Genomic DNA, 22934 nt, shown 5'->3' on the forward strand with positions numbered 1-22934 from the left:
GCTCATCTTGAGCAGCACGGGATGGTATATTCCTGAGGTACAGTGCTGGGAGCTGGGGGGATTTGGCGGGTGCCTTTCTCTGTGTGATTCATGAGTGGCTCTGGGAGCATTCATGCAATCTAGCTGGGTATGGAGCTCCACATGCTGTTGGCTGAGTGATCACAGCACCTGGAGGGGTTTGCTGCTGGTCACTAACAAGGCATTGTGAGAGACAGCCCAGGATGGAGAGAGTTAAGAGGGCACAGCGGTCCCACAGTCCCAGGCTGCACCCCAGAAATCCTGCCAAAACCAGGACCAACAGGTATTCATCCAAAAGTCCTAAAGGAACTCAAATATGAAATTGCAGAACTGCTAATTGTGGTATATAACCTAGCATTTAAATCAGTCTTTGTATCAGATGGCTGAAGGGTAGCTAAGGTAAGCCAATTTTTAAAAAAGACTTCAGAGGTGATCCTGGCAATTACAGGCCAGTAAGCCTAACTTCAGTACCAGGCAAATTAGTTAAACCTATAGTAAGGAACAGAATTATCAGACACGCTGTTGAACATGATTTATTGGACAAGAGTCAACACATCTTTTGTAAAGGGAAATCATGCCTACCAATCTATTAGATTTCTTTGAGGGTAGCAACAAGTGTTTGGACAAGGGTGATCCAGTCAATATAGTGTACTGGGACTTCTGGAAAGCCTTTGACAAAAGCTATTCAGCAAAGTAAGCTGTCATGGGATAAGAGGGAAGGTCCTCTCATGGATCAGTAACTGGTTAAAAGAGAAGAAACAAGGAGTAGGAATCAATGGTCAGTTTTCACAGTGAAGAGAGATAAATAGCAGGGTCCCCCAAGTATCTGTACATGGACATGTGCTGTTCAATATATTCACAAATAATATGGAAAAGGGGATGAACAGTGAGACAGCAAAATTTGTAGGCGATAAAAAATTACTCAAGATAATTATGTCCAAATCACACTGCGAAGAGCTCCAAAGGGATCTCACTAAACCGAGTGACTGGGCAACAAAATGGCAGATAAAATTCAATGTTGATAAGTGCAAAGTAATGCATGTTGGAAAAAATAATTATAACTATACAGACAAAATAATGGGATCTAAATTAGCTGTTACCACTCAAGAAAGACATTAGAGTCATTGTGGATAGTTCTCTGAAAACTTCCGTTCAGTTTGCAGCGGCAGTCAAAAAAAGGAATGTTAGGAACCATTAGGAAAGAGATAGATAATTGAAGGGTTAAAATCCATTGCTGATGTATTAACCTGGTATATGGTATATACGAATACATTTATTAAAGTACTAATTAAATGTTAAATGTTAATTTGGTAACTTGAGACCATGGGCAGAGACATTATGTAACCTTTGACCATTGGCTACTGTGCTATCATGTCTTGCTGCTAGACCTATCCGAGGAAGTGGGACTGCCTACCCCGTCACTTTCCCCCGCCCATGGAAAATCCATATATTCCATTATAATCAATTGATTGACAGTGTCTCTGAGCCTACTAAGCAAGGTGACACTCCGTCAGCACTATACGTAATAAACTCCTGTGCTTGACCTCTACATGGTGTGGATTTATGTCCTTCAATAATAGAACAGAAAATATTATAATGGCACTAAATAAATCCATCCTATGCTCACATATTGAATACTGAGTGCAGTTCTCGTTGCCCCATCTTAAGAGCTATATTAGAATTGGAAAAGGTACAGACAGAGAAAAGCAACAAATACGATTAGGAGTACAGAACAGCTTCCATACAAGGATGGATTGAAAAGACTGGGACTGTTCAGCTTCTGAATGAGACAACTAAGAGGGGAGATGACAGAGGTCTATAAAATCATGACTGGTGGGGAGAAAGCAAATAGGAAAGTGTTATTTACCCCTTCACATAACACAAGAACTAGGGTCACCCAATGAAATCAATAAGCAGCAGGTTTAAAACTTACAAAAAGAAGAACTTCATCACACAACGCACTGTCAAGCTGTGGAACTCATTGCCAGGGGATGTTGTGAAGGCCAAAAGTATAACTGGGTTCAAAAACGAACAAGATAAGTTCATGGAGGGCAGGTACATAAACGGCTATTAGCCAATATGGTCCAGGATTCAACCCCATGCTTGAGGTGTCCTTAAGCCTCCAACTACCAGAAGCTGGGACTTTATGATGGGATGGGTCCCTTGAAATTGCCCTGTTCTGTTCATTCCCTCTGAAGCACCTGGCCTCTATCGGAGATAGGATACTGGTCTAGAGGGACCATCAGTGTGGCCCAGTATGGCTGTTCTTATGTCCTTAATTACAGCCTTAGTCATTTTCCCTGGTGCCCAGGTGATGCTCATGTGTTTGTTGTTCCCAGGATCCACACCACCACCTTTACAAAGAGAAGTACCAGCCAATGAGGAGTTGGTGTCAGACCTGAGGATCATTCCCTGAAAGACCAGTGTGTGACTGGGAAATAATAGGAGAGAATGTGTGTTATATTGTTCCCATGCATTCAGTTCAATAAATCTAAATGAAACAGCATTCTGGCAGCTTTCCCATGTGACCCTAGCAGTGGTTGTCTGCCTGGATATTGCCCAACCTCACCCAGCTCTCCACTGTTCCATCAGCAAGATGGCAGTATCTAACAGTACCAAACACTGGCATGGTGGAGGGGGTGAAAGATGGCGCTGGGTTCTACAGGACAATGGAACTGCACCTACTTCTAGGCAGGAGTGAGTGAGTACTGCCAGGAAGTCAGTTCGGCTATAGTGGATGTTCGATTGTCTGCAATATGCCACCTCGATGTCTTCGTCCTCAAAATACGCTCCATTCTCATAGCAACAACAAAGTCAACTATGGCATCTGATGTACTCACAGGTTTCCTGAGGCACGGAAATAGATTGGGGGTGGGAGGAGAGAAAAGGAAACGAACCCCTGCTGCATGAACTCTGGGCACATGCCCCTTTGGTAGCCAGGACAGCTCCTAATCTCCGAGGTGCTTGGTTAGGAAGTTGCAGAGCCTCAGAGATCAGGTTACTGCACTGTATCTTCACACTCCGCAGATCAGCCCGTTCCCACTCAAACAGTGTCCCTGCTCCCCGCAACCATGGAGAGACAAAGCAGGGTTCCTGACTAGCTCCAAGAGCTGGGACTTCCCAGGAACACCAACATGTCAGGTCAGCTACATCCAGCACCACCTGTCACAGCAAACTCCACTGAAGGAGGCAGGCCTGGTCCAATATCAGCTTCGCTGAGGCTGAGATCGCACCAACCCACGCACACAAACCCAGCAGCCCCTTCCAGTTCTCTCACAACTCCAGCACAGGAGCTCACAAACTCAGCAAGGAACCACAGTGGGCTGCCGGGTGAGCACCAAGCGACCTATCTCCCTCATCCCCACGCCCTCTCTTACCTGGCCTTGCCTCGGCTGCTTCTCCTGAGTGTGTGCATGTCGGCCTCCTTCTCTTCCTGCACGCGCTGCAGAGATGGGGAGCGGCTGTGAGTGCTCCGGGAGCTGCCCGTGCTCGCCAGGCTACTGTCCCCCACCCCCGCCCCAACAGCAGCTTCCTGCATCTGTGCCAGCAGCTGTGGGGGCAGGCTGCGGAGCGAGGGCACTGGTGAGTAGGACGGGTGGCTCTCGGCTTTCAAATTGTTGTCGCTGGCAGAACGCTGCAGCATGCGGGGGGAGGAGAGGCCGCCTGCGCCAGTGATCCGTCTCCTCTTTGTGTAGCTGGGAGTTTCTCTAAAAGGCACTGCAAGAAACCAAGCAAAGAGAGTCCCATCAGTTACCAACCGCGCAAGAAGCTAAACGCAGCTTTGCAGTGCTCAACATCTCTGAAAATATTCATTTCTACCAATAATGATGTTGATTGCCAAGAGAAAATGCGTAGTCTGGTCTTATTTCCAGTGCTGGCCTCTTGCTCCTAGGGTTACCAGGTGCTGAGAGCCAGTGCTGAGAAGCAGCACAGTGAGTTTCCGGAGACACAAGTCACCCATCATGCCATGTTTCTGTTAATTGGGGTTCAGGATAATGGAACGAAGGTGAATCTCACCCAGTCCTGTTTGGCTAGAAAGACGGTGAAGGTGCAAGGCCTGCTGCAACCCCCCAGGCAGGGAAGGAGAGGGGAACATAGAGGGAACGTGGGAATTGCCAAACTGGGTCAGACTCATGGTTCGTCCATCGAGTCCAGAATCCTGGCTCTGACACCACTCCAGGCATCCGCCTATTAGCCTTTCACCAGGAGGAAAACTGACCACTCATAGGGAGGTGTGTAGAATGGACTCTCCCTCCAATTCCTTCACAACTCTCGCCGCACCGACTCTTAAGTGCCCTGTCATGACCCCAGGCTCCCTGTGCCCCAGGCTCGGGGCAGCTGCTGCCACCCGCAAGGTTTACATTTGGAAATTACACCTCCTCTCATCCCTCACTTTGCTCCCTCATTCCGAAGTCCTGTCCTCAAGCGTGGGGAGCTGACTGATAAAAACAATGGATGCTCTTCCCAGGCCACTGCACAAACACCCCAGGAAACTCCAGACTTGGTGAATGAACCCATGAATGAGCAAATTTAGAGTCCCTCCGGACAGGTCCGAAACAGCCCTCCTCCAGCTGGCAAGCCTTAGCACTCTGACCAAATGGCTATCGCCCGACTGCTAGAATTCCCACTAACATCCCACAGCAGCTCCCAGAAACCCAAAGGGCCTTGGGAGTCCTCAATGGCTGGATCGCTGCCTCAGGTCCAAAGCACAGGTCTGACATCCCAACAACTCCCTACATAACACACCACTAACTGAGCATGTCACCCAACAGTCTCCACAGCCTGAGTCCACCATTCCCGCCTCTGTCCCCACTCCCTCACCACTGCGCTGCCCGAACCCTCCAGCATCCCCACCTCCTCCTGTGTGCCTTTATGACACCCAGGAAGCTACTGAAAGAGCCACCTTCTACCTCCGTAAAGAAAATGTTACGGATACTGTGGAGACTGGACAGAGGGACGTGGAGGTAGCAGAAGCATCAGAGGCCTTGTCTACACTAGGGGCTTGTTTACACAGGTGGTTTAATATAGAATCATAGAATATCAGGGTTGGAAGGGACCCCAGAAGGTCATCTAGTCCAACCCCCTGCTCAAAGCAGGGCCAATTCCCAGTTAAATCATCAAATATGCAGCTTTTTACTTAGTCCAGTTTGAAACCGCTTGTTTACACGCAACGCAATCCATCACAGTGCACTGACTGCGTTTATCACAAGCTCTGGAGTTCTCTTTTAAACTGCAAAGCCAGTCAGTCTGGGCTATGACTCCTGTGCATGAAACGGTGCTGCAATCTCCTTTGACGGTCTTAGAACAGCTGACCCCCTCTGCTTTGTGGGCGATGGTTTCTGACCTGTTTCCCTGTGGGCCCTCCTCTGCTCTCGAGTCAAGCTGATCAGATGTCCCATCACCCCATTTATAAGCTGGGGTACTGCCAGATTTTGTCCATTCACTACTGGATTCCAGTTTAGCACAAGAGCTTCAAAAGTATTCCAGCAGCCCTACAAAATGCCTGGAGTTGCTGCATGGACCTGTGCTGAGACCCCAGATCTCATTGCAATCTGGGGAGAAGCCCTGGTGCAGGAAGAGCTTGTGGCCAGGCACTGGAAGACATTTTTGTGGACATTGCTAGGCCATGCCCAGGATGCAGAACAGTGCTAGATAAGGAGACAGCTAGCTCAGAAGCACCTACATTAAAATGAGGAATGACAATAATGAGGGATGACGAGCGGACATGTAACCAGTCCATTTTTTGAGGCGCTGGACAACATTTTGCAAACTCCATGACCATTGAACCCTGGCAGCTTGTGGCGCCTGCTGGCTGCCTTCCCCCAAGGATGGTCAGCAAGAGTCATGGGGGGATGAGCTTGAGAAGGCCAGTGGAAAGATCTCCCCTTTAAGCCAGGATCCCTTCGGGACTTGGGACCTTAGAATCCTAGAAGATTAGGGTTGGGAGAGACCTCAGGAGACCTCCTTTGTGCAGGAGACATGGAAGGCAAGCCTGATTCCCTCCCTGCAGCAACCAACCCCAATTCCCAGACTAGGGCTGAGGCAGCTTATCCTATGGAGAGACCATCAACATATAAATTTTCCTGTAACTTTGTTACTAATTTACTATTTAAGCTTTAATTTATTATTAGTAAGCTACACTGCCGTGCTATCTTCTGTTCTGGGTGACCCCAGCCGCACCCCATTGTAGACGGATGCGAGCTAGAAGCTTCTCCATGTCAAGATCCCTTCCCCTCCCTTCCTCCCTCGGCCCATGCTGTCCATTCAGACCCTGCACAAGCACCTTTCCAAAACAGTGACTGCTCCATTGGGCAAAAACAAAGAGTGCAAAGGCACCGAGTACTAACTGTATCCAGGCTCATGCTGTTGATGGCACGTAACAGGTGGGGCAGGAAAGCCTGGCAGGCCAAGCAAACTGCTTTGAGCTCTCTGACATTTATGTGGAGGGAGCGATTGACCCGCGACCAGCGGCCTTGTATGCTATCCTCGCCCAGGTGGGCTCCCCAGCCCAGGTCCAAAGCATTGGAGAGCAGGGTCAGTGACGGGGAAGAAGCCACAAAGGGAACTCCCTCCAACACTGATACAGAGTCTTCGAGATACAGACAGACCTGGACATCTCGACACCTCAGATAAGCAGCCACTAGCGCCTTGCATTTTATGAACACTCATGGGGCCAATGAGAGTCCAAAGGGGAGCGCCATGAATTGGAAGTGACACAGACCCACCACAAAACGGAAGAACTGTCTATGCCCTTGGAAGATGGAGATATGAAAATATTCGTCCTTCAAGTTCAAGGCAGTGTACCAGTCTCCAGGATCCAGGGAGGGAATTGTTAGTATAGAGGTTTGTTTGTTAGCCTAGGATAGAATTTTGGGTTTGACTTTTTGATACTCTTATACCAATATGTGTAAACAAAGGACAAAGGCACTGTGATGTTGCTTCTGCCTAGTCAGATGGATTTGGGTAAACAGAGAGGTGGCAAAGTTTGTAGAAGATACTAAACTGCTCAAGATAGTTAAGACCAAAGCAGACTGTGAAGAACTTCAAAAAGATCTCAAAAAACTAAGTGATTGAGAAACAAAATGGCAAATGAAATTTAATGTGGATAAATGTAAAGTAATGCACATTGGGAAAAATAACCCCTACTATACATATAATATGATGGGGGCTAATTTAGCTACAACTAATCAGGAGAAAGATCTTGGAGTCATCGTGGATAGTTCTCTGAAGACGTCCACGCAGTGTGCAGCGGCAGTCAAAAAAGCAAACGGGATGTTAGGAATCATTAAAAAAGGGATAGAGAATAAGATGGAGAATATCTTATTCCCCTTATACAAATCCATGGTACGCCCACATCTTGAATACTGCGCACAGATGTGGTCCCCTCATCTCAAAAAAGATATACTAGCATTTGAAAAGGTTCAGAAAAGAGCAACTAAAATGATTTGGGGTTTGGAACGGGTCCCATATGAGGGGAAATTAAAGAGGCTAGAACTTTTCAGCTTAGAAAAGAGGAGACCAAGGGGGGGATATGATTAAAAGGAAGGAGGAGGATCCAGGGAACTACAGGCCAGTCAGTCTCACCTCAGTCCCTGGAAAAATCATGAAGCAGGTCCTCAAGGAATCAATTCTGAAGCACTTAGAGTGAGAGGAAAGTGATCAGGAACAGTCAGCATGGATTCACCAAGGGCAAGTCATGCCTGACTAATCTAATTGCCTTCTATGACGAGATAACTGGCTCTGTGGGTGAGGGGAAAGCAGTGGACGTGTTGTTCCTTGACTTTAGCAAAGCTTTTCACACGGTCTCCCACAGTATTCTTGCCAGCAAGTTAAAGAAGTATGGGCTGGATGAATGGACTATAAGGTGGATAGAAAGCTGGCTAGATTGTCGGGCTCAAAGGGTAGTGATCAATGGCTCCATGTCTAGTTGGCAGCCGGTATCAAGCGGAGTGCCCAAAAGGTCAGTCCTGGGGCAACTTTTGTTCAATATCTTCATTAATGACCTGGAGGATGGCGTGGACTGCACCCTCAGCAAGTTTGCAGATGACACTAAACTGGGAGGAGAGGTAGATACGCTGGAGGGTAGGGATAGGATACAGAGGGACCGAGACAAATTAGAGGATTGGGCCAAAAGAAATCTGATGAGGTTCAACAAAGACAAGTGCAGAGTCCTGCACTTAGGACAGAAGAATCCCATGCATCGCTGCAGACTAGGGACTGAATGGCTCGGCAGCAGTTCCACAGAAAAGGACCTAGGGGTTACAGTAGACGAGAAGCTGGATATGAGTCAACAGTGTGCCCTTGTTGCCAAGAAGGCCATTAGCATTTTGGGCTGTATAAGAAGGGGCATTGCCAGCAGATCAAGGTACATGATCGTTCCCCTCTATTCGAAATTGGTGAGGCCTCATCTCCAGTTTTGGGCCCCACACTACAAGAAGGATGTGGAAAAATTGGAAAGCGTCCAGCGGAGGGCAACAAAAATGATTAGGGGGCTGGAGCACATGACTTATGAGGAGAGGCTGAGGGAAGTGGGATTGTTTAGTCTGCGGAAGAGAAGAATGAGGGGGGATTTGGTAGCTGCTTTCAACTCCCTGAAAGGGGGTTCCAAAGAATCATAGAATCATAGAATATCAGGGTTGGAAGGGACCCCAGAAGGTCATCTAGTCCAACCCCCTGCTCAAAGCAGGACCAATTCCCAGTTAAATCATCCCAGCCAGGGCTTTGTCAAGCCTGACCTTAAAAACCTCTAAGGAAGGAGATTCTACCACCTCCCTAGGTAACGCATTCCAGTGTTTCACCACCCTCTTAGTGAAAAAGTTTTTCCTAATATCCAATCTAACCCTCCCCCACTGCAACTTGAGAGGATGGATCTAGACTGTTCTCAGTGGTAGCAGATGACAGAATGAGGAGTAATGGTCTCAAGTTGCAGTGGGGGAGGTTTAGGTTGGATATTAGGAAAAACTTTTTCACTAGGAGGGTGGTGAAGCACTGGAATGTGTTACCTAGGGAGGTGGTGGAATCTCCTTCCTTTGAGGTTTTTAAGGTCAGGCTTGACAAAGCCCTGGCTGGGATGATTTAGTTGGGGTTGGTCCTGCTTTGAGCAGGGGGTTGGACTAGATGACCTCCTGAGGTCCCTTCCAACCCTGATATTCTATGATTCTATGATAGAGGTCTATAAAATCATGAGTGGTGTGGAGAAAGTGAATAAGGGAAAGTTATTTACTTGTTCCCATAATATAAGAACTAGAGGCCACCAAATGAAATTAATGGGCAGCAGGTTTAAAACAAATCATAGAATGAAAAAGTTTTTCCTAATATCCAACCTAAACCTCCCCCACTGCAACTTGAGACCATTACTCCTTGTCCTGTCCTCTTCCACCACTGAGAATAGTCTAGAACCATCCTCTCTGGAACCACCTCTCAGGTAGTTGAAAGCAGCTATCAAATCCCCCCTCATTCTTCTCTTCCGCAGACTAAACAATCCCAGTTCCCTCAGCCTCTCCTCATAAGTCATGTGTTCCAGACCCCTAATCATTTTTGTTGCCCTTCGCTGGACTCTCTCCAATTTATCCACATCCTTCTTGTAGTGTGGGGCCCAAAACTGGACACAGTACTCCAGATGAGGCCTCACCAATGTCGAATAGAGGGGGACGATCACGTTCCTCGATCTGCTCGCTATGCCCCTACTTAAACATCCCTAAATGCCATTGGCCTTCTTGGCAACAAGGGCATATAATAATAAAAAAAAAATAAAAGGAAGTTCTTCTTCACTCAGCGCACATTCAACGTGTGGAACTCCTTGCCTGAGGAGATTGTGAAGGCTAGGACTATAACAGGGTTTAAAAGAGAACTGGATAAATTCATGGAGGTTAAGTCCATTAATGGCTATTAGCCAGGATGGGGAAGGAATGGTGTCCCTAGCCTCTGTTTGTCAGAGGGTGGAGATGGATGGCAGGAGAGAGATCACTAGATTATTACCTGTTAGGTTCACTCCCTCTGGGGCACCTGGCACTGGTCACTGTCGGCAGACAGGATACTGGGCTGGATGGACCTTTGGTCTGACCCAGTACGGCCATTCTTATGTTCTTATTTGTTAGTACAATGGGAATAGATAAGAGCAGTTGAAGTGTTACACAGAGCACACAAAGATTGCCTCAACCCCTATCTCAAGGCAAAATCAAGCAACCAGTCAGGAGGGGCAAAGGGCTTGGTGGAAAGGTATAAAACACTAAAAGACCAAAGAAATGCCCCTCCCTGACTGAGCACAACCTCACTCCTTACCCCTCCCATGGGGTACAAAAGGGATGGGATGAAGACCCTAGACCCAAAATGGAACATGACCCTAAGTTGTAAGGAGTGGGACTTTGAGCATGCATTTCAAGTATAATTATGCCTCCAGAGGGGCAGGGGGGGACACGGGGAAACAAGGCTCTGCAGGGTCAGAGTTATGGAACACATTTGCTGGAAACTAACTCCAACAAACATCACATTGTCTACACTTCGGACTTCTGGTCTTCTGCTTTCTGTCTGTGTGACAAGAACCAGGGGAGAGGGTGAAGGGAAAGCCCTCTAACAAGAATGATGGAGGCTTGTGAGACCATGCGAAACTAACTTTTTGAGATATTTGTTGAGGCATCGCAGACCCAGGATGGGTCTTAGGCTCCCTTTCACTTTTGGAATTAGGAAATAATGGGAGTAGAACCCTTTCCCCCTCATTTCTCGAAGGACCTCCTCCACCTCTCCCAGCTGTAGGAGGCTTTCCACTTCCTGAGCGAGGAGTTGTTTGTGAGAAGGGTCCCTGAAGAGGGATGGGGAAGGGGGGTGGGACAGAGGGGTGGTAGAGAATTGCAGGATACAGCCCAGAGATACAATGCCAAGCACCCAGCAATCCGACGTCATTCGTGACCAGGCTGAATGGTAGTGGTGTAGGTGGTTGAGGAAAGAGTAAGGTGAATCCAGGAAACTGACTAGGGCATCACTCCTGAGTGCGCCCTCAAATTGAGTGCTTCTGGCCCCCGTGGTGTTTCACCAGGCCAGACTGAGTAGTGAACGGGAGGTAGAGGGACAGCGATGACTAAAACCTGTGTCTCTGTCCCTTCTCCGAGCGGAGCCCTGCTGAGGAGGGCAAGGCCTATGAGGTGGGGGCAGCCTCCACTGCTTCCTGGCCGTTTGCGGCGTATGCAGGCCCAGTGAGTGGCAGGTGGCTTTAGTGTCCTTGAGCCCATGCAGTCTCGCATCTGTCTGCTCAGAGAAGAGTCTGCTCCCATCAAATGGGAGGTCTTAGATGGAGGATGGCATCTCCTGGGACAGGCTCATGGTTTGAAGTCAGGAACCGTGCCTTATAACCACAGCCGAGGCGACCACCCTGGCTGCTAAATTGGCCGCATCCCTGGCCATCTGGAGGGAGCTCCTGGCCACTGCTGTACCCTCCTCTACGAAGGCAGTGAACTCTTGGGCCAAGTCTTGGGGCAGAGCATCTTTGAATTTCTGGAGGGAGTCCCACAGATTAAAGTTATACCTCCCCAATAAAGCCTGGTGGTTCGCCACTTAAACAGAAAGATGGCCAATGAATAGACTTTCCTCCCAAAAAGGTCCAGCCTCTTGGCATCTTTATTTTTGGAGGTGGAACTTGCTTGCCCTAGTCTGTCTCTCTCATTGGCAGCAGCTATGACGAGCAACCCTCGGGACAGATGGGTATAAAGTTATTCAGACCCCTTAGCAGGGGCAAAATACTTCTTCTGGGCCCAAGTGGAGGTGGGTGGGATAGAGGAGGGGGGTTTGCCAGAGGGCTTTGGCTATTTTTAGACCCCTGTTGTGCATGGGCAGCGCAACTCGTGAGGGGGCTGCCACCGAAAGCACGTGGAAAAAAGGGTCAGAAAACTGCCATTTCCTCCACCTCCAGGCCCAAATTCTCAGCTGTCGTTCTGAGTAAGGCTTGGTGTTCCTTCAAGCCCTCAGGCGGGTTGGCGTGAGAGGGCCCTGCCACTGCCTCGTTCCCTTGTGGAGGAAGGTTCTTTTGGAGCGGGCATCCGCTCCTTCACCCCAGTGTCAGATTCAGCTCCACACCCCGAGCACGGTGCCATCAGCCTGGGGGCTGCTTCTCTGAGGCAGCAAGGGAGCAGTGGTGCCAGAAGGGCATTGGCTTAACCGGCATGCCCCACCCGTTCCAATATGGCCACCATACAGGCCACTGGCCCTGCTGCCAGGTCATCACTGTGGGAGCAGAGGAGTCCTCGGGTGCCCACAAGGGCCGCTGCTGTTGTGGTGAGGGGCTGAAGTCCCATTCCAACCCAGATGAATCCCCTTCTGGTGACCAGAGTGGGGCCGTCCGAGCTTGTATCTGACAGCTGACCGTAACCATGGTGGAGTGATGCCTTGAATAGGAGGACTGTCTTTTCAGGGATCAGTGCCAGAAGCAGGGTGATCAGTGCTGCACCGGTGACCGGTTCCATAGTTGAGGGGAACAATGCACCGACAGAGATCTACGCTGAGGGGTTGGCTGGCAAGAGGACGATCAGTGCCAGATATACAGTGACCGACGTCTCCCCATAGGCAATCCGCACTGAGTTGATCGTGACCACGAGTGCGATGCCAGCAACGTAGGTCATCTAACGGGAGACCTAGGCTGTGGAGACAGGGAACGCTGCCTCCGCTCCAGGGATCAATGGTGTTCGACTGCCCGCTGGGGAGGTCTCATGGCTAGCTTACCCCCCTTGGGGAGCCTTAGCTGGGTCCAATGCCATGCATGGTACCGGCAGCTGCTATAGGGGTTGCTAATGGGCATGGGCCTATTGCAGGCAGAACAAGGCTTAAACCTGAGGACCGGGACATGCTCCGTCCCGGGGTTAAGTCCCCCACTAACTAACACTACTTAACACCAACTTACTGACTAACTACTGTAAACAAACTATGTACAAAGCTAACAACTATGAGAGTTAGAGAGAAAACCGTTATCCACTTGGGAGGCAAAGGGAAAGTGCTCCAACCAGCTGTCCCGGGCGGTATGAAGGAACTGAAAGGGTGTAGGGCTGGCAGTGCCTGATATACCGATGCAGGAGTGCGGCTCTCCAGAGGGCGCCACAGCCGACCCTACGGATACCACTAAGGCAAAAATCTCTGACAACTGTGCACGTGGGCGCACGCACACCTAGAATGGAATCGACATGAGCAAGCACTTGGAGAATACCCCCCACCCACCCAACCTAGTTCACCATCTCAAAAGGGCAATGGGCGGCATGCACAGCTGCAACCTGTACCACCACCACCCTATGGCAGATTTTAACAGCGAAAACGTGCTTTGGTGTGAAACGTAAACGTTTGGTGAGACAGAGATTACAGGAAAGACAGTTTGGCTAGCAGTCTCACTTGACATATGAGGTAGAAATGGACACTGCCCCCCAGTAAAAGTGCAATGAGCACAGCTCCCTGCCGAGGGATACATGCCCTGTGTGCATTCTTACAGTACAATGGCTTTGCTCTGGTGGTAGCAACGCTCTTACTGGCTTTTCACAGGCTTACCTAGAGAAAAGCTGGTAACAGCGAATGCTTCAGGCAATCAGCGCAGACCCTAGCTATTGTGCTCTGCACTTTTTCCATGTCTGCAGGTGTGATACAAACAAAATCTAAGACGGAAAAAATGTCTAACTTTTGTTCAGAAATTATGAGGGATTATTTCCTGGTATAGCCTGAGTGATGCCATTTTACTGCACTCCTTAGGGGTGGGTGGGGGGCATCCTGGTGGATAATGTCACAGCGTCTCTCCCTGGTCTGCCCTTATGAATAAGACCACTGTCTGCCCCGTCACCTGCCTCAGTGTAACGTTATCCAGGTCAGGTCAAATTAAAAGGGATGTAAAGGGGATTACTATCCAGCTCTCTCACAGGTTCACCTGGCTAATGCCCCCAACACCATGTAAGCACCTCCAAGGCTCAACACAACTGCAAAGCCAGATGGGGAACTCAATTCCCAACACCATCCACAGACTGGGGAATACAAATCCCAACCCATCCCTCCCCACCCCCTGGCCTCCACGGCACCATGGCCAAGCCAAACAGCATATACCGCACAGGTAAAAAACCCACACACCATTCACCATCTCAGAGGCTCACCCACAACTGGGAAAAAATCTCAGGGTGGTAAAGCTGGAAATGCATGTAAAAAATGCCATCACGGCCTCCCTAGAATATGAACAATACCTGCTTGCCATTTTTGTTAAATATACCCACATTTGTGGCACCTGCACTGGCCAGACCCTCAAGCACAGGACCCTTATCAATGGGGGAATGGCGGACAAATCTGAGGGGGAGAAAATGGGAAACTCTCAGAGACATCATGACACAGTCCCAAAGGAAAACAAAAAACGTGACACGGTGGTGGAAATATCTGAGGGCAGACTGGGGATCTGGCAAGGCACTTTCAAGGGAAATCATGGCAGTGGCAAAGGATGCATAGCAGTTGCCAAGGAAAGAATTACCATGCCCAAAAGAAAGGGAGACGCAGATCCTGGAGGCAATACAAACCCAAGATGCCCTATTGTAGCACGTCACTATCGGGGCAGCAGGCAATGCAGTACTGTAAGCCAACACCCAGCCATGTTATGCAGCCCCTGGACAATACAGGTTACTGGGCACAAAAGCTACTCCACCCTGCTGTACCCCTGCAGCACTGCTCCCACAAGCCAGTCCCCTCCCAGAGCCCAGCTGAGAGCAGTAGCACCTGGACCCCAGCTCTTTTGAGACCTCGATTGCTCCTGGTACCTTTGAGCATCGACACTTCACATCAGAAGCCCCACAAACCAAAAGAAGCAGAGCCAAGATGTATACCGCCTGTGACTTTATGCCTCCCCACCTCTTCCGTTGTTCCCTGCACTGCACTGTTGCGCTTTGCTGTTTTGTTTCACAGCTGGTTTAATTAAAAGGGATTTTTTTGTAGCTAGATAATAGATTAGTTTTTAACACATTGTTTCATAATTAAAAGCAGTTGTTTCAGTTGCAGATTCATTTATGTTTGTTAATTAATAGATTGTTTAATAATAAAAACCTTTACAATTTCATTCATGAGGACATGGCCGTTCATTTTACACCGAAAATACTTAAGTTTGCACTAATTCATAAGGTTTTACAAACACATGTAGGCAAAGGCACAAGGTACAATAGGGACTGCCACAACGTTTCACATCAACCGCCCATACACAACACTGAACGCACAAAAAACTTCCAGCCCCCACCCCTTCGTGGGATGTAGAGCTGCACAATTTCAGGTCTGAGACTCAACATAAGAGCAGGCGTCCCTGACAACAGTGCCCAGGCTGAGCAAGCCTCTGAACCCCAGCCTCCCCCAGGATAACCAGAGCAATGGCCACATCATTAATTTCCATCACGATCCTTGGGATAAAGAGTCCTTTCTCCATCAATATAAAGAGAGCTGGAAGATCATAGCATGATGGCCCCTTCCAGACCACCCAGCCACAGTGGTCAACAAGCCCTTGAAGCACCCTGGAGAAATACCCCTTTCTATTTATGAGTTCTGTGCCCTGATGGGGGTGGTGGTGGGGAACAAGCACATGGGTTCCATCCATCACCCCACTACATTTTGTGAATTCCAGGAGAGCAAAGCTGTCAAACCTCCTGAACACTACCGAGCTTTCTAACTCGGTTCAACAATACCTTGTCCATGGCATCACACACCTGCATGACGGCCCCAACACCTGATCTTCCCATGCCGAATTGGTGTGCTACGGACGGGCAGTATTTGGGGCTGGCCAGCTCCCAGACAGCAATACTGACGTGCTTATCCATGCGTATGGGGCACTGCATGTTGGTACACTGCTGCTGCAGCTCCCCGGTCTGTTCAGCACATAACTCCAGGAAGGTTGCCTTCATCATCCTGAAATTCTCTCACCACAGCTGTTTACCCCAAGTCTGCAGAACAATTCTTTCCCACCACTCCACACTGGCTTCCCAAGCCCAAACATGGTGCTGCGTGCTGTGAAGTTGCTCCAGGAATGGGTCCTTTACACCAGTTGCTCAGTGTATTCCTGTTCTTTCTCTTCCACATCCTGGTTCCACTACTGCTGAAGACCCTCCTGCTGCTGCCACCACATCATCTGCCTAGTGGAGCAGCAGGCAAAGACCCCCAAGCCAAATTCATTCTGTTTTGACAGCTGAAATACTGCCCAAGCAGCTTTGTGTATTCAAGGTTGTCAACATAAAGGCACGGAGCATTGGTGGGTCCACGCTGGCCAAGCACAAGTTGGAAATGGCACTAGCCCGCCCAGAAAGGAAGCTCAGGGTGGAAATAGATGAATCGTGGGATTTAAAAAAAAATGTGAATGCACCTGGCTTCTGCCATGTCTCCCACAATGCAGAGCGGGAAAAGGCCCAGCATGCACACTGCTTAACATCGAAGCAAAGGAATATGTGCTGTCCTTAGAGAACACTGTGCCCTCAGTTTAGAATACACTGTTCCATATGTACACAACGAGGCACATTGACAGAGGGCACACCATCTGTGTGCATGCTATTACCGATGCTTGAACCCTGCACTTACCCAACGCACAGCAAAAAGCTGTGGATTAAACCCCGGGGTAGACAACCCCTAGGAGAAAAGGTGTTTTCCACACTGTGTCAGCTAGCACGTTTTTAAGTCAGTGCAGATATGGTTTAGTTCCTTTAAACCCTGTTAGCTGGTTGTGGACAATTCTAGTAGGCAGCCTAGGGCTGACCATGATCAGCTCACCTCTCACACATTTTTAAAGGTCAAGCTCTGTCTACACAAGGTAGCTAGTGTTTAAAACATGTTAGTCAATACATGTGAGATCACCTTTTATCTTAGTCTAGCGCAGACCAGTGAAATGGTGTGAGCCTGCTCAGCAGGAATGCCTTTCTCTATTCTGCATTTACCCACATCCCTAGGTTCCATCCATCCTAATGTCACTATTTCCATAGCAACTAACACAGGTTAAATGTAAAAAGGCAGAGTGTAAGCTCTGAAGGTGGCCTAATCATGCTGTCTGATAGGTTTCAGGGAAGGGGGCAGGCAGGGTATCTTTCTCTGCCTTTACAGAGGCCTCATGGCTCTTTTCAACCTGAACTCATGCCCTACACATTACCAGCTGTGCCACGCAACCAGACACTCTGCTTAGTTCACAGAAGAATCTTTTATGTTCAAAATACATAACTTTCAATGTCCTGTAAAAACCTTCCTGTTGTCATAGCAACTTGATGCACTTATTCTCTCTGGTTTTAGTCACATGGTTCTGGAATTTCACTTCAAGGTGTCAGCATTCACAGTGGTGATTAAGCCCCATTCAGTCTGTATCCTGCACTTATATGGGATGGAGGGAGGGAGAGGAGAGGCGAGTTTCCAGAATAGAGACTAGACTATTCTTCAGCCATTGGTACCCAAAAGCAGACCCCTGCATGTCTCCTTGGATGAGTTCATAGCACTCTCCTCCTCCTTCCTGCACAGGTGGTTTCCATGTCTCCAGGTCTCAGATGTGCATAGTGGAGGCAGCAGAGCACCAGGAGAGGTGGAGGACAGCAGGAGGTAAAAGGAGATGTCTTCTTCCCCCTGGATTTTAGAAGGGTTTATCTGTACAAACACTTAGTTTGTGGCAAACTGGGATGCATATCTACCCTGCACTAGCCTGCGGCACATTGAGTGTCTGTGTGTACCCGGCTGCCGGGCATTACAAGTCCCCTAGGGCTCAATGACCAATTCCAGTTTCAAAGCAGGGTTAATAGCCACTGTTGATGTGCCAGCTCACAGACAGGGAACTAGAGACACAAGTGAGAACAACTGAAGACAACTGCTGGTGGGCAATGACACCAAGCCCATGGGCCAAATTCACTCCTGGTGTAATTGTATTGAGTTCTGGGGTCAAAAAGCACAAAAAAGGATGACCTGGATAACTACAGACCAGTTAGCTTGACATCAATCCCAGGAAAAGTCATGGCAAGGCTGATGCAGGATGCAATTGGTAAAGATTTAAAAGGATGGCAACATAATTAATTGAAATTGACATTGTTTTATGAAAAATAGGAAATACAGAAAACTTGACAGCATTTTATGCTATTACAAATTTGGTTAACAATGGTAACTGGTGCCAAAAACAAACTGAGACTTCTTTGAGGCATTTGGCTTTGTTCTACACAACATTCTAATTTTGACAAAAGCACCATTCAGATTCAGTGGAGCACATATTAAATGAATTAAGAACCGACTAACTGACAGAGCTAAAAAAGTAACTGTCAAGTGGAAATTATCATCCGATGGGGTATTTCTAGTGGGCTCCTGCAGGGTTCTTTTCTTGGCTCAATGCTATTCAATACATTAATCGAAGATCAAAAAGAAAATACAAAGTCACTGCTGGTAAAGTTTCCAGCTGATACAAACATTGCTAGAGTGGTGAATAATGACAGGACAGATCAATTGTATAGACCAGTCCGGATAGTTTTGTGGACTCATCTGAAAAACATGCATTTTAGTATAGCTAAATACAAGGGCATGCATCTAGGCACCAACAATGTTCATCATGCTAACAGGCTGGGGGATTGTATTTTGGAAAGCAATACCTCTGAAAGGGTTTTAGGGATCATGGTGGAAACTAAATGAACGTGCAATGTGGCGGCTAAGAGCTAATGCAATCCTGGACTGTATAAGCAAGAATAGTAAGTAGGAGTAGGCAGGTGTTTTTTTCTCTGTATATGGCATTAGTGAGACCATTACAGAATACTGTGTCCAGGACTGGTGCCCACATTTTAATAAGGATATTTTCAAATTGGAAAGGGTTCAGCAAAGAGCTACAAGAATGATTTGGGTTCTGGAAAACCTTCCTGACAGCCTTTTTTGCTGCACCCAGGAGGATTTGGATGCAGTGGATAATCTGGTCCAAATATTAGTTTATGTAAGTGCCCCTTGGACATGTGGCACTTTACAGACTTCTGAGACCAAAAGCCAAATTTTGGTCTCAGTTATACCCATGTAATCCTGTTGACTTCAGTAAGGTGAATCAGAGTAACCCAGGGCAAGAATTCGACCCTGGGGCCCTATGGCATTATACAGTCCACAGGCCTGATCCTGCTGCTCCTTCCTCCCTCTGAAGTAAATGGGGCTACTTCCAAGCACAAGGATAACTCATACATGTAAGGGTCTGCAGAGCCAAGCTTCTAGTGAGGTATGTATCTAGCTTGTCTCTCTAGGTTCTACACTGCACGTATCCTCCTGCTATCTGATAGCGAACCAAAGCAGGGGAAGGGCAGGAGGTAGGAATGCAGAAGCAAAACTAAGGGATGGAGAAGCTCCTGGGAGAGCAACAGTTTGGTTTGGGTTTTGCTATAAATGTGCTGTACAAGGTAATTATTAGTTTCTTGATGCTAACTGCTTAGGGGAAATGTATAATTGTATGTTTCACTGATGTATTCCAGATCTCTTTAATGTGCTCCTGTTGGCAAGTGAGCTGTTTCTGCTACCCTGCTTCCAGTGGAACTGTACTCTGCAGAGCGGGGGATGGGGGGGGGGGTTTTGCAGGACTTGGCCCCAAGCAAAGTTACAGCTCTTTATGTAGCTTTGGGAAGTGTTTCTTATTGGGCTTTCTAGGGGGATAATTTGGAATAGCTTGGGCAAAATGGTTCGTGTTTAAGACGGAGGTAAGGTTTCTAGGAAGAGAGACAATATCTCCCCAGAAGACAACCTGGGAAGGAATAAATACATCAATTGGGTAAACAGTTTAGACTCTGGCATGACTCCTCTGTCTATAGCTGTCTTAGATACCCATGAATTTGTGTTCAAATAAAATGGGCCGGTCTCAGTCCCTGCCTTCCCCATTGTGACTAATGTGCACTCAGCATATAAATGGGACACTGTGTCAGGAGCTGCCTTCGGGTAGCCAGGCCTAGTGGCTGGAGTGGAGGTTGAAGCAGGACGTCCAGTCAGGACTTGGCCAAGGATGGTGCTGGAGTCTGGGGGCATGCCAGGGTCAGAACCGAGCTCAGAGTCCATAGACAAGCCATAATCAGTACCACACCGAAGTTCAGGTACAAGCCAGGAGTTGAAGCCAGGTGGTCAGAGTCCAGGGACAAGCCAAGACAGGATCGTAGCTAGGGTTTAGATACAGGCTAAAGGTTCAGGTTAGGTGGTCAGATTCTGAGGGTTCAGGGAGGGTCAGGCAGAGGAGGCAAGGCTGGAGCAGGTCAGTAACAGGGCTGGAGCAGGTCAGTAACAGGGCTGGAGCAAGATGAGGGTAGGGCAAGGCCAGGAGTGGAACAGGGCTCGGGCCAGGCAGGGACCGTGGCAGGAATTGGATCAGGAGCAGGCTGGGAGTCACTGGAGTCTGGCATGCTGCAAGGCAGCAGGAGGGTTCCTGGCTGCATAGTGCTATTGCACAGACCTTGCGCTCTGGCACTCAAGTTAGTCATCCTGACACCTGTTTTCACACCCTCTAAATGAATGCTACTGCCAAAAAGCGTGGCCATACCTCCACTCGCCTCAACCAGGCCTTTTACAGACAGCACTCCCTCCGGCTCCGTCTAGAACACAAGAGCACATCACATGTCCATCTCCCTTACACATTCACGACGACTTTCCAAATGTCTGAATCATTAAATCACCATTCAAGCAGCCAAATGAAGCAAGCACCCATTTTATCATCTCATTGCGGAAGATGGTAGTCTTCACAGCCAGTCAAACCCGACACCACTTTCCAGCCTCAGACCATGTATAAAAGAAGAGTACAGAGGTGAGTCATGTCTGCCTCTGAGAGAAACTGTTCTGATACTGACACTCTTGGTTTGGTGATTAAATCTAAGATCACCTGCTGCATGAAAGGGTTAAAATCCGAGAAAAGGCCCATGCTACAAGTGGCCATGAGACTGAGGGCTTGTCTAAACTATGAAGTTAAGTCGACATAAGGCAGGTGTGTGGAGGTGTACACACTGCAATTCTCCTCCCGCCGCTTTAACTCGCCTGCTATGCCGACCTAATAAAACCACCTAGACGAGAAACATAGGGCTTACGTCCACCTCAGTGGCCTCCAAGAGGCGTCCCACAGTGCCCACCATGATCACCAGTTTGAACTCCACTGCCCTTCAGCCAGGTACACAGGCATGCGCCCCTCCCCTTTAAAGCCCCGGGAAGTTTCAAACTTGCTCTTCCTGTTTGCTCCCTATGGAGAGCTCAGATAGCTCCTGCCCAGCTGAGCATGCTGGCTCCACACAGCAAACACATTCCTGCCTGAAGTACACAAGACGGGGTGGATCTTCTGGGGCTGTGGGGAGAGGGGGCTGTGCAGTCACAGCTCCGCTCCAGCTGCAGGAACGTTAATCTCTACAGCCAGATCGCTGGCGGCATGGTGGAGAAGAGCTTGTAAAATCAAAGAGCTGAGGCAGGCATGCCAGAAGGCAAGAAAGGCTCTGGTGAGGAGCTGCAGACATGCTGCTTCTAAAAGGAGGGTGCTGAGGTCAGGGTAGTGGCATATGGGTGGGAGGGTGGTGGAGGAGCAGTCAGGGTGGGGTCAGGGCCAGATTTACACCTTACACAGCCCTAGGCACAGCGTCTTCAGCGCCCACCCCCCACCCCCAACAGCTAACCTTTGTGTTTTCCGTAAAAAATGAAATGAAAAGAAATATGATAATTTAAATATTCAATACAATAACAAAAATACATGTAATTAAAACAATCTCATAGGTTGCAGGTAGGTGCTATTTTACTGCACATTGCTTCCTTAACTTCTGCTCCGCAAACGCTAATGATATCCTCGCATCCATATCTTTTAAAAGTTCTCCTTCAATAGTTAGAAGGAAGAGTGCATTTAATAGTTCTTCCACCATGGATCCCCGCAAGTAGTTTTTAAACTCTTCTCTGAGTGGAAAAGGATCACTCCCTGGCAGACATGCCAAACCCATAAAAAAACGCAGAAATCAGACTTGTTTTTGGTTTAACGGGCTTGTGAGTTGCTTGTTGGCTAGTTATTTGCTTTTAGCTTGTTGCTTGTTTATCTTGTAGCTTGTTGCTTCTTTTTTTTTGATCGGCTCCCGGCAAGCAAGGGAGACAAGCGGGGGCAAAGGGAGGAGAGAGTCAGGGGTGCACAGCAGGCCCACCACAGTCCCAGACTGCACACCAGGGGGATCTAGTCACATAGGATGTTGCAGTTCTTAGGGATTGGCTTGTTTTGGCCTTGTTTTGAAATTGGATTACCTTGATTGGATTACCTCAGTCCCCAGAAAAATCATGGAGCAGGTCCTCAAAGAATCAATCCTGAAGCACTTACATGAAAGGAAAGTGATCAGGAACAGTCAGCATGGATTCACCAAGGGAAGGTCATGCCTGACTAATCTAATCGCCTTCTATGATGAGATTACTGGTTCTGTGGATGAAGGGAAAGCAGTGGATGTATTGTTTCTTGACTTTAGCAAAGCTTTTGACACAGTCTCCCACACTATTCTTGTCAGCAAGTTAAAGAAGTATGGGCTGAATGAATGCACTATAAGGTGGGTAGAAAGTTGGCTAGATTGTCGGGCTCAACGGGTAGTGATCAATGGCTCCATGTCTAGCTGGCAGCCGGTGTCAAGTGGAGTACCCCAGGGTCCTGGGGCCGGTTTTGTTCAATATCTTCATAAATGATCTGGAGGATGGCATGGATTACACCCTCAGCAAATTTGCGGATGATACTAAACTGGGAGGAGTGGTAGATACGCTGGAGAGCAGGGATAGGATACAGAGGGACCTAGACAAATTGGAGGATTGGGCCAAAATAAATCTGATGTGGTTCAATAAGGATAAGTGCAGGGTCCTGCACTTAGGACGGAAGAACCCAATGCACAGCTACAGACTAGGGAGCGAATGGCTAGGCAGCAGTTCTGCGGAAAAGGACCTAGGGGTGACAGTGGACGAGAAGCTGGATATGAGTCAGCAGTGTG

The 22934-nt window shown here is 48.4% G+C and overlaps 1 protein-coding gene across 9 annotated transcripts in view; it reads right to left on the bottom strand.

Annotated features, from left to right (window-relative positions):
- Positions 1-22934, bottom strand: part of SHANK3 (SH3 and multiple ankyrin repeat domains 3) — a 769810-nt gene that overhangs the window by 397466 nt on the left and 349410 nt on the right. For all 9 annotated transcript variants that reach the window (XR_013635242.1, XM_073329053.2, XM_073329054.2 and 6 more), the window contains one exon: positions 3396-3735. Coding sequence is in view for 8 of the 9 variants with exons in the window: in XM_073329053.2 (XP_073185154.1) it covers positions 3396-3735 (340 nt within the window). In the remaining variant the exon portion in view is untranslated. The remainder of the gene's footprint in view (positions 1-3395; positions 3736-22934) is intronic.

Source organism: Lepidochelys kempii, chromosome 1, assembly GCF_965140285.1.
Source record: "Lepidochelys kempii isolate rLepKem1 chromosome 1, rLepKem1.hap1, whole genome shotgun sequence".
NCBI lineage: Eukaryota > Metazoa > Chordata > Testudines > Cheloniidae > Lepidochelys > Lepidochelys kempii.